Here is a 12,368-nt window from a genome sequence, read left to right on the forward strand (position 1 = left end):
GGCAGAACTAGTTCCTCTTCTTAACCCTCCCCTGTCCCACAGTACAACACAGATGTGAAACAGCTGTGTTCTACTATTTACATCCTCAACTAGATAAATAAGCTTGAAATTTAATCAGAAATCAACAACCTTTTAGATATTGCTATGTGTCTAGTTTGCTTCTGTAGGTATGTGATGACAAGATTCTCTCTAGTATTACACAAATATTGATTAAAAAAGATCAATGGATGTTGAAGGGGCTTTTGGACCTGGCAGAGGTGAAAAAGAGTAAATGGATGCTTAGCTTGAGAGAAAGCAGAAGTACAAGAGGGTGTTGACTCAGGAAAAGTGGGCAGATGAATTAGAAAAGTGTACTTGATGCCCTAGAAGCAAAGGAGCACATTGGAAACATAACCCCCTGTGACCATTATGGATCATTACTTCCTTTTCAGGCATGCATCAACTTAAATCCATCATTGATACTTACACTCCAGTTATTACCCAGAAGCTGAAAACTATGGATATTTTTGTTATCATTTCATCTTTTAAAAAAAAAGACACAATCACAATGCTGGTTTCTCCTTCTTCATCTTCTTCTTCTTTAAAAACAAAAAAAACAACTCAAACCTTCATCTAAATGTTTGAAAGGAAAAAGCTGAAAATCACACATTCAAACAGCTGGAACTCTGAAAAGCTGGTATTACTCTGTGATAAGCAAATGATCAGCCAAACAGCCAAATCAATCATCAGTCGCCCAACCGCAGATTTTGGCTCTACTTGTCTGTTTAATTTAACCCGTGAGAAAGCATTCCACAACATAAGCTTCTCTCACACACACTGGAAACACTGGAGTCTTCCAATTTAGCTGGAGACTCAAAGTACTTAGTTACATTCCACCACTGGGTCATGACCATTCTCAGCTGTGTTGGCTGTAACTGGTGGAGATTACTTTAAAAAAAAAAAAAAAAAGAAAAAAAAAAAAAAAAGAAATCTCCAAATAGGTTGTTGTTATTTTTAGTACCATAATCACATGAGGACAGTTTGGGTTTTGTTGATGTTATTCATCATTTTCATCGAATAATGATGGGAAAACAAAGCATTTATGGCGATAAAAATTGTTATTCTTCACCGTGAGAAACACATAAAACACACCCATAAGAGCTTTTAAAACACATGAAAAGTCCACCGGAGGATAATCATTATGTTTTTAATTCATGTACTGCTCTTGGGTGAACTCGAGCAGACACAGATTTTAAATGAGACCCTGCAAGTCATTCTGAAGTACTGTTGCTGTAGCTTTCTCCACATTAACAACCATAACTAGATACAGATATCTTGGGATACGCAATAACTCTTTTCACCCATGTCCCTGTGTGTGTCTGGGTTGGTGTGTGTGAAAAGGAGAGCACTGGGATAGGATGGGCTACGCCATCATTAACCACCTTGGGATCTTTGTGTAGACCTGAATATGTTCGTGTTGTGACCCGTTCTGCACTTTAAAAACACAAAACACTAAACAAAGGGACAAGGATCCGGGCCATATTTCTGTTTTTTTTTTTTTTTTAAATCTACATTTCTTAAAGCGGAGCTGGATGACAACCCATACATAGCGACACAAACAGCCTTCTCCAGGGTGTAGTTCCCAGCAAACAGTTTGCCCCACTTAGTAGACAAAAATCTGATGGGCTCACAGATTACACCAATTGCACTTCTATTCGCTTTGCCTCTAAAATATGCTGCTTTCAAATTTAGGGCTTTGGGAAAAAGGACTTCATCTACCAAAGACATTTTAACAAGCCAAGATGGTGGGGGCATTGTCCTGATGACATTTCATTGCCCTGGACTGGTTCTGAGGAGTTTTTTTTTTTTTTTTTGAGTTGCGATCATCTTGTACTTTCGATTGGTTTAAAACAGGCCGACCAAAGAGACGACTGAGAGACATCATCTCTGAACACAAGTGTACAATTAGAAAACAAAACTAAGCCAACTCTACGGCATTGTTCAAATATGCACGGGGGCAATCTACATGATCTCATGGCTGAAGGCCTTGAAACTGTCAAAGAGAACATTTGGGGGAGTGAACGACAGAAACTACTACTATTGGGAGAAACCTTCTACATATCTTGCATACAGGCCATAGTTTTTCCAGGCCTAAATGAGCAAACTTACTCCAGTCCGTTTCTGTAGTTTGTCAGTGCTGAGCAGCGTACCGTGGTGCTGCTGGTGGTGACATGTCACGGCTTTACATCTTTGCCACCTGCTGGTTACACCCTCCATCTGCCAGCCGTGAGTCCATCAGACTTTGGTTCAGGTCAGCTAAGTGGAGCAAACCGTTTGCTGGGAACTACTCCACGAAGAAGGCAGTTTGTGGCTCTACATGCGGGTTGTTACTCAGCTCCACTTTTGAATATCTTATAAGCATTAGCAACGCTTTTCAGATTTTTCATTATGAAATAGGCAATCAATAAGGAATTCAATAATGTCTTTTTTTTTTTTTAACTTTGTTTCTAAGGATCTGGTCAGAAAGGAATGCATCATCATTAAAGAGGACATTTAAAGTTGAATAAAAAGATGGACATCAGAAATCGGCGCATCCTTATCCCGTCAGTCCACCTGGCATTACTTAAAGTATGTGGGTGCTAGTATTTAGCCGGGAAAATCAAGTCTCTAAAGCCAAAACAATCAGGCAAACAATTATTCACTTGGCTGTTTTGATAACCGATTCATTCATTATATTCAGAGCTGTCTCTTGGGAAAAAAACTGGATACTGGACAATAAAGTGACACAATTTTAAGATGCTCCGGTGTTTCTTCATGAAAACAACAGTCTGCTGCACATCTTAATCAGATGGGACAATAAGGAGCAAAGTGATGGCATCAACTTTCAAGCGTTTAAAGAATATACAGTTGTGTTCTTTATTTCAAACTAATTATTGGAAATCCATAACAATTCATGTCTGAGGTACAATATCCCATATACACATATATATATATATATATATATATATATATATATATATATATATACACATACATATACATAAAAACACATTGCTACAACTTGAAACAGTGTGACAAAGCATACTATTCATAACAGTATAACACGTTGAATCGGGGAATGAATAGCCCCAAAAGCTATTTTGTCATACTTTCAAATTTAAGAAAACAAAAAGTAACCAGTGTAATATTGTGTCTAATTTATGACAGACCCAGAAAGATGAAAGAGTCTCCTGCCTCCCTCCCTCTGCTCTCCCCTGCAAAAAATTGCAGATCTCTCCAAAAATAACCTGCCTTACAGACCTTTGAACATTTCATAAGGCTGTTCATTTGAGGCCTGTAGTACCGACGGAAACGGAATGACATTTTCCTTGAACTCCATAATTATCATGCTAGTCAGGACAGAGCAGCGCTGTAGGTTGGGTCGCACAATGTTACTTGGGAGAACTGCGTCTAATTAAACACTCTAAAAAAGATAATTACTACTCTTCGGAGGTACAGGAGACCTCACCCATGTTTTATGTTCCCTATCTGACCTGAAAGCTTGCCAAAGGGACGAGCCCATCTGCCTTCAGTGCTAAATTTGTATCTAGAATCACTCCGACCTCTGGACCGCTCCCTTTGGGGGCTGGACAACAATATGGACCACCTTTGGAGATCTACAGTATGTTCCCCGTTTTACTCAAAATCATGTCTCAAACTATGCCTCCTTTTATGTTGGTCTGACAGACAGCCATCGGGTATTTGTTTGAGTTGCAGAGATCACAGTTTACAAATCAGCACAGCTCTAAAACTGAATCGGGATGTCCCACATCTGAGGGCTTTGCCAAGTACTTCGAGGTAGAAAATGTACTGAAGAGGCAGAGTTGAAACTGTGAGAGTTAACAATTTGTTTTCAGGCTCGATTAGTTAAACTGCCTTATAAATGCGCTTTTTGGTTTTAGGAATTTTGTTTACCATTTTTCAGTTGTTGCCACCACTCACCATCATCTTTTTCAGCTTTGCCTCTCGTAGGCCACAGATTGCTACGACATTTGTGCCATGCATGACATCAAAACACAATAATTTAAATAGCAGGAAATGAAACATGTCAAGAGAAGAATTACCCTTTGATAATCATTTAACTAATACTGGACAAGTTCCCTGTTTGGTTCACGATAACACCACATTATAGTAAATACCTCTATTTACATATGTACAAGAAATAGGATGCAGTGTTGATGACTGTTGTCTTAAGTAGTTTTAAGGCAAGACTAATGATAGGGAGGGGGGGGGGGGGGGGGGGCACCCCCAACAATCTCTGTGCTACATACAGAGGAGCCAGCTCAGCTTTGGTTATCCTGCACACTGACATGCTCAACTTGTGACACCAGCATTACAGCAAAGGCCAGACTTAAAGCCCATCATGACAGCTGAGAGGCAGCAAGGAGAAAAGCGAGCCTTCTCTCTTGTGCAACTCATTCGCATGTGTCCTTCTATCATCATTTCTAGTTTTGTTTGCAGTTGTGAAAATATTCTTCTCATTCACCGTCATCGAGAAAAAGCCAGAGGAATAAACACTTTGGGCAGTCTACGCACTGATGGCTATGATTGAGAGAGAAAAAACAAGACATTTGAGTTTCTTCACTGCGTCGATAAGGAAAGAAATCAGCAGCGCAGGAAAAGGTCCAGTGTCAGTCATCTAGTATTTATCTTATCTGAATCATACACTACTCTATGCACAGCTAATGCTTTTTCCATCTTCTATGTTCAGTGAAAAGCTGTCACAGAACTTTCTTTAGAAGACATGCTGTATGAGGTCACATCCACAGCAGGTAACAAGACAAAAATGATAGCACAAACTCTTCAACAACAACAACAACAACAACAAAATTAAAAATAAAGAAAACAGTACTGAGATTTAAGTTTTTATCTCAAGAACACACTAAATACCGAGTCTGGAACTCATTTAGCTGTACATGAATGATCTGTCCTGTACATATTAAATCATACATCGAGATGATGCACGTATGCAATGCACTACATTACTGCTCGTTCCTGGTTCGTAATACCACCAATCAAAACTGAACAAAAGAGGAATGTGTGTCAAGAGGGGCTTGACCTGACAGCCCAGTTAAAGAGTTGTTCACCGTTATCATGAGATTTCTTGTTCTTGTTGCAGAGTCTGAAATGTGGCACTGCTCGTCTGTTAAATATTGGGGGTTACGTTAGGCTAGGTCCTGTGGAAGAGGACGAGGGGCATCTATGGGTAAAGTAATACTCCAAGCCCCAGCCAAATTATGATCCAAACCTTCTGACCCCACGTTTGTGATCTGTGCTCAGAACGTCCCCTTCTTGAAGAAACAAGCGGTCAGCTCAGATCTTCTTTGGCTTACGGCCCAGGTGATAGTAGTAGGCCATGGTGACCGCCAAGAAGAGCACTCGACTGAGGAGCAGGAGCATGGCAGTGTTGGGCAGGATGCCAATCTCCATTAAGGTGATGGACGTCACTGAAACCACAAGAGCAAAATTAACTTACTTGGCAGAGAGTACACTGAATGCACTGGTAACTTGAATAAAAATGAATCCAAAGGATAGATTCATACTTTTATGTATGACACATGTTATTGTGTACATGTTTGAACTGTAACACAAAAAGGAAGTTTTGCACTTTCTGAACAGTATCATAAAAGTGCTTTACAAGAAGGGATAAATGGAGTTAGGTCAAATGGGTGTTCGCAAGAAGACAATAATATTATCCCTCTAAAAACTGCAATACACACATAATGGTGCTGGATAAGCTAGCCAAGAGGTAGCAGGTACAACTTTTAAAGAAATCCTCTTCCAACACAAACAATCCTAATTTCCAAATAAAGAAAGAACCAACTGCTTAAACTTTTTTCTTTTCTTTTCTTTTTTTTTTTTAAAGTAGGCCGTTGGTATCAAAATCAAATCTTTAAAATTTTAACATTTGAAATTGTGTATTGTAATAATTATTTTAAATAATTATTACATTTCAAAAGTCCATATATATATATAAATAATGGTGTTATTGGACATGTGGGATTAACAGTGTTCATATTAAATTAATTAATCTATAGATTCATCTAAAAGAATGCAAGACTGCGACTCCATAGCCTAAACACAAGGGGGCACTATAATCATGCACATTACTCTAAAAACACTTCTAAACACTTGCTTGATTCAACTTCTTGACTGTGACAGTAGGGAAGAAAGGGAGGGTTTCTAAAGTGCAGTCTCATAGCTAAAGACATAAAGGCGTAACTTAAGCTTTAATCTTGTGTGTTAATAACCTAAAAACTGGACAGCAAAGTAGCAGGCTTCACTGAGCAGAGTCCACTGGATGATGACCTTTTCTGCCGTGTAGAGACCGTTCCACATAATGAGGGCCAGGCCTGGAAAAGAAAATGATAAAAGCGATTCTAAGTCAACAGTTAAGGGGCATGGGAATGGAAATAGGAAAAAGAGGAGGCTCAGGGAAGAGGACCCTCACATGTGCAGGAGCATCTTCACACTCAAAACTGCTACAAGAATACTTTGGTTGCTGCTGTAAACCTGCAGCTTTAATCTATACTGGCATGTTTGCAGGGTGATTACTGATGTAGCCAAATGCTCTGACTCATTGATTCTTATAAAAGCCTGTGCTCAATCATGTCATTCCATAGTTGTCCTCAGGTCCATCTTCCTGCGTTTCTCTCCCACCAACACAGACCAGAGAGGCTATGGAAACAAGAAGGGGTGGGTAGTGAGGTGGGAGGGCTGATGGACTGCATCCTCTCCCTGCCAGGATCCATCTGTGTAGCAGATGAGACCCCATCCTTCGCCCCCACTATTGCCCCTTGTCTTGTAACACATCACTCTTTCTCTTTGCTAATCCCCAAAGCTCTGCTGACATTTGAAATAATGACGCCAGGTTTTTGACGACCTTACGAAGCTTCAAGCTGGTTAATACACTTATCCCCCCCTCACAGTGCACAGTTTAAGGTTTAATATCTGCACAACCAAAGCAGTAATGCTGCATTTTTTATATCTTCTGATTTTGCGTCGCCAGTTAAGCAACAAATGCATACGTTAAGAGGGTTGTGTTGCTTTTAAAATTCGTCACCACAGAATCTAAGGTCTTCTCACTCAGGCACATGTTACGTCCTGACTTAGAAGTGAATATTTGCAAAGTGCGCATACAGATTTTCCTTGCTTTCACTGTTTAGTCTCCCATCATGGAGCACGCTGTGATTTAAATGCCCCTCTCTCATATTGAGTCTCTTCACAGAGCTAAAACAAACCCTTAAATCACCTGACCGACAGCCCTGGTTCTAATTAAGGCCATTAGAGTAATTGCTGCTGCCTCCAAAACACATTCTCTCTACGAGGGGAGTAAAACACAAATGCTACAATTATCTGGCATATTTACAATCGCTTATGAACGACGTGGCACAAAAGAACCGAGGGGGGAAAAAAACACTGGTCTTTATTCTGTTTTTGAATAATCAAGCTGCGAAGCTGAAATGAAGCACAGTACATTTCCTGTTCTGAATTTCAACTCCACACCCACACAGACACACAGTACTGTCTGTCTGTCATGCCATTCCCTACCGAGTTCCCACCAGATTTAAACCTGATATATGACGCCACTACAGACACAAAAAGAGGCAACTGAGGCATTAGCTGTTAGTATTCTGCAGAATTGGTCTCTGTGCCTCTAGCATGCCTTCATAGTAACTCGTAGATGCACAGAAAGACGGCAGACTGTACAACCTGTTGTAGCCTCCATGAGTGATTTTGTTTAAGGAAAGAGAGCCCTTTATCCAGTGTCTGCATAAGTGTGTGTGAGCTCTGATGAATGCATTAGAATCCATTATCATAGGAGACCCCATGCAGTTTCGCAGTACATGTATGCAATTGTCATATGAATAGATGTTTAAAAAATGTGCGTGACAACATCACTGCAGCACAGTGACAGCATTCACTCCTGCAATACAGTCACTAAGCAGTAGCAGGGCATGGTGGGAACATGAATAGCCGTCTTATTTTTGCATCGTTGGACTGAGACTTACTGAGTAAGGCTCCTCCATACAGGCGAACAGAGATGCTGGTCGTGGAGAGTTCCTCCTCAAAAACAACCTCATATAGCTGGTTGGGAAACACCAGAGCCTGTGTGGGAAAACAAAAGCACAACACAGCTCTGTCATATCAACACAGCAGCATTCTGTCCTGCTCAAAGTCTCCCAGTTTGTGACTTAGTGTCACTGCGTATGCCCAGAACACTGAGGATATTGAGAGTTTCGAAAGTATGGCTGACAAAGACGGAGCTGTTTCTCTCGATTGCCCTCGGTGATAAGCTGGGAAAGAATCTACAATGGCTAGGAAGCTGGGCTCGTCAAATCCGTCTCCCCCAGTTTCGAAAGAGAGTAGTTTTCCTGCTCATAACTGTAAATGTTTTAGTGACGGAGACCATCAACATTAAATGAATGTGAAACAGGATCTTAACTTGGTTTATGATTTAAAGGACACTCACCGTCAGGGCCATTACAGTAAAACCCACAGCTGAGACGAGTATCCACACCCTGAGAGGAAAAAGACAAAACATGACGTAAAGTATCCTCCCAACAACAAATACTGATTTCACATTGGTTCTCTCAGAATTTATGTTGAACTTTACTCAAAGTGATACACAGACGACCTTGCACAGTCAGCTGTGTTAACTGTGAGATGCTCTGGTTATTGAGTCAGTGAGCGGTTGAAACCTCACCTCAGCCCAATGGGCTCTCGCACTGCAAACTTCGTCTCATTTCCGAGCATCTGACTGATCTATGAGCAAACAAGGAAACAGAAAAGGGAGAAGGAAATGAGTTATGAGAGGATGAATGTTATCAGGACCTTGTCAAATTAACAGATATTTATCTTGTGGAGACATTAAAAAGAAGAACATTTTAACCAAGAATAAAAAACCCTCAGGAGGTTTCCTGATGTGACAGAGCTCCCGGAAAGAAGCACATTACACCATGCATGGGAGAGGGGTGGAAAAGAAAGAGGCCGATTAATATGTTAATTAGAGACTGTAAATGTCCTCACCTCCTTAATCACCTCCTGAGGAATAAGAATGTTTGGCAAACCATCTCACAATGAATTCTTGATGACTAAGTACCATGACTACGGCCACAGGAAGAGAATTATTTGTCACACGATACCTTCATCCCTACTAAAACAGAACCACCATAATCATATTTCGAATCCTGGGAAGCCCAAAGCTGCTGCTGAAAAACTGTATGGACTGTGCTCTCTTAGTAACCAAACGTTCGCTTCAGTTTAACACCAAGACTCACTTAGATTTCATCTAATGCCATACACGTAAAAACTCATCACTGGGCATTTTTGAGAAGACACATCCCTGCCTTTTTGTTATAATACATGTTCGGACAAGCATTTCTCATGACAGATGCTAAAAAAAAAGCTGGAACGCCTAAACCCTCAACCTAACTTGTTCTCTGCACCATATGACACAATGTTGGGGCCGCTCAAATAAACAGTCATTTAACTTTTGGTCTTCTGTGTATTTATTCGACCAAGTGCAAACATTTGAATAAATAAACAACCATTAGAAATGTTCCACATTTGATAATCATTTATAACCTGACTGATGTATTATTTTGAGATCTGGGACTTTCACATTATTCTCCATTTTGGAGGCTTGCCAAAGAATCAAGTAATCAAAATGACTCACAGATAAATGAATACTGCTTGCTGCAGCCCTAATCTGATCTCCACTGTAAGAGACATAAACTACAATCAAAGCCAAAAATTTGCTGGCAAAGTACAATGGCAACAGTCACGAAACATGCACATAAGAAAAGCTGTATGTCCGCCAAGCTCCTGCATGTCACAGTTAAAATGTTAATAGATTTTACTTACTGTCACTATACTACATCTGTAAGTGTAGCACAGTTCAGTTTAATTAGCTTAAAGCTTAAAAAAAAGAGCTGCTGACAAATTCAGACTCAGGACTTTCTTTTTCAACCAAAGATTTAAAAAGGGCAGAAAAAAATAGTGTGGGAAAATGATTGCTTTTTTTTAAATTTGTTTTGCTCTGTTAAAAAGTCAGTTTCCTCGAAATTTGTTGTTATATTCGCAAAAGCTGAAAGTACCCAAAGCATGAAAGCCACAAGAACAGGGTTGATGTAACAGGCTTTCCGGGACACCAATGTTAACAGGAAATTCTATCAACTGAAATGTAGTTTCCTGTTTCAGGATTTTGAGAAATGTTATAGTAAATAAAACAAAATGACGTGTCATGTGACTTGGTTTTGTGTTTCATTAGCCCTTTAGCCCTTTCCCACTGTGTAAATGTTAACAGATATGAGTAGTTGGGGGGAAAAAAGAAGACAAAAAGTATTTCATCCAGAGAGACGTAATATAAATCACATCAACTGCCAGCTTTTCAAGGACAAATATTTCTTCACTTCGACTGAAATCCTTCTGATTAAAGAAAGCATTTATACGAACACCAAATGAAGAAATCTGATCGAATGCGCAGTTAAACGTGTAGAGAGTGAAAGCAGACTTTCACTGTTCAGCTAGCTGGGCCCCTTCCACAAGAAGACCAGGTGCTTGAGGATCAAAGGCTGAGAAAAGTGCTTGTCGGAGAGCGTGGTAAGACCTCGGCTAAAAAAAGAAAAACAACCCCTCGTAGATCAGCTGTGCATTGCTGCCTCCATGTTCCCCCCCTCGGAAATTCAGCACGTCAGCATATCCCTACATGGGTTAAGCGCATGCAGAAAGAGCACATTTATTCCATCCTGAGGGAAACATTTAGATTAAGTGAATAAATGGCTACATTTCCCTGTTGATCCGTTTACCAAAAGGTTTAAACCACTTTTCTTGAGCTAATTAAATAGGCACTTTGATTGTGCTGGATCAGGTCCGTTGAAGGTGTTTAAATGAGACATTTTCATTTGGGTTTCATTGATCTGATTGAAAGCATTTCAAGTAAAAAAAAACGGCTAATAATGCAACAACGGGCTTGTTGGATATGCCATTAAACATTGCTTTTCTTTCCTGCAATCACTCCTAACAGGGCCTGAGATCATCCACCTTCAGACCAACACTAGCCGCATTCGGACTGTAGGAACCTTTGGCAGTTCTTATAACCTTTTAATCCACGGGGCCGTTTTCTCCCGCATTCGGACATACAGGAACTAGGGACCACGGCCCTCAGTTCCTATAACCATTTTAGCTCCTTCTCCGAGGCTGGTTCTTTTCAGGGTTCTATAGGAACATATCCTCATGATATTATGCTCATTCATTTCAAACAAGATGGAAATAAAAAACAACAGACAAGGAGTGAAAAGGAGTTCACAGCTCTAAACATCAGTTTCATCATTTTATTTCACACACAACATAAAAACGCGGCAAATTCGAACGCATACAAAAACAGGAGCAGACGTGCTGATAAACTTTCAGATTTCCTTAAAGTGCCTTCACAGAAGCAGCATTTTACTATATCAAAAGTAGAAAACCGATGGGTAAAGGAATATGTCATGTGTCTGGAATACGATGGAGACAAAGGTATCTGGTGTTTCATCTCCCCCTCTCCACGATTAGATTCTTAAGCATTTGCTCCAGGCTGCTGCTATCTTTGCTTTTTTGGCAGGTGCTTTAAAGGGGAAGTTCGCCATTTTGCACATTAAGCCCTGTTTTTAGGTAGTCTGGGGTGAATTATAGATGTTCTGATCACAATTTGGACATTTGGTGCTGAACGGAGCATTTAGGTATCCACTGCTGCAGCCCACCCACCTTTGCATTAAGTCAATGACCACTCAAGCAAACAATCATAAAACGGCATTAAACTTTCGTTTGCAGAGACATGAAACTCACCGTGTGGTCTGTGGTGGACAGCGATACGTTGGCTCGAAAATCACCGCGAAATACGCTTCCAGAGAAGTTATATTACCATTATTGTCCGTCTTCATTGATTTGTATTGTACACAAACAACGCACTATCGCCACCTAGTGGCTGGATGTCTTGCTGCTGCTATTCAACGGTGTCCGGAAAAATAGGTCCACCAAATGCTAAAACAACTGTTAGAAGGCACATTTGTTGTTATATTCGAAATGTGCCTTCTAACAGTTGTTTTAGCATTTGGTGGACCTATTTTTCCGGACACCGTTGAATAGCAGCAGCAAGACATCCAGCCACTAGGTGGCGATAGTGCGTTGTTTGTGTACAATACAAATCAATGAAGACGGACAATAATGGTAATATAACTTCTCTGGAAGCGTATTTCGCGGTGATTTTCGAGCCAACGTATCGCTGTCCACCACAGACCACACGGTGAGTTTCATGTCTCTGCAAACGAAAGTTTAATGCCGTTTTATGATTGTTTGCTTGAGTGGTC

General features: G+C 40.4%; 1 protein-coding gene across 1 annotated transcript in view; it reads right to left on the reverse strand.

Moving 5' to 3' along the window:
• Window positions 1-2,739: 2,739 nt before the first annotated feature.
• LOC142384136 (tumor protein p53-inducible protein 11-like) overlaps window positions 2,740-12,368 on the reverse strand; it is a 48,273-nt gene continuing 38,644 nt past the window's right edge. The window contains exons 3-7 of the mRNA XM_075470120.1: window positions 8,726-8,784; window positions 8,492-8,540; window positions 8,031-8,127; window positions 6,270-6,371; window positions 2,740-5,465 (exon numbers count right to left, since the gene is read on the reverse strand). Coding sequence (XP_075326235.1) covers window positions 5,332-5,465; window positions 6,270-6,371; window positions 8,031-8,127; window positions 8,492-8,540; window positions 8,726-8,784 — 441 coding nt within the window. The 3' untranslated portion in view covers window positions 2,740-5,331. The remainder of the gene's footprint in view (window positions 5,466-6,269; window positions 6,372-8,030; window positions 8,128-8,491; window positions 8,541-8,725; window positions 8,785-12,368) is intronic.

The sequence above is a fragment of the Odontesthes bonariensis genome, chromosome 7 (assembly GCF_027942865.1).
Source record: "Odontesthes bonariensis isolate fOdoBon6 chromosome 7, fOdoBon6.hap1, whole genome shotgun sequence".
Taxonomy (NCBI): Eukaryota; Metazoa; Chordata; class Actinopteri; order Atheriniformes; family Atherinopsidae; genus Odontesthes; species Odontesthes bonariensis.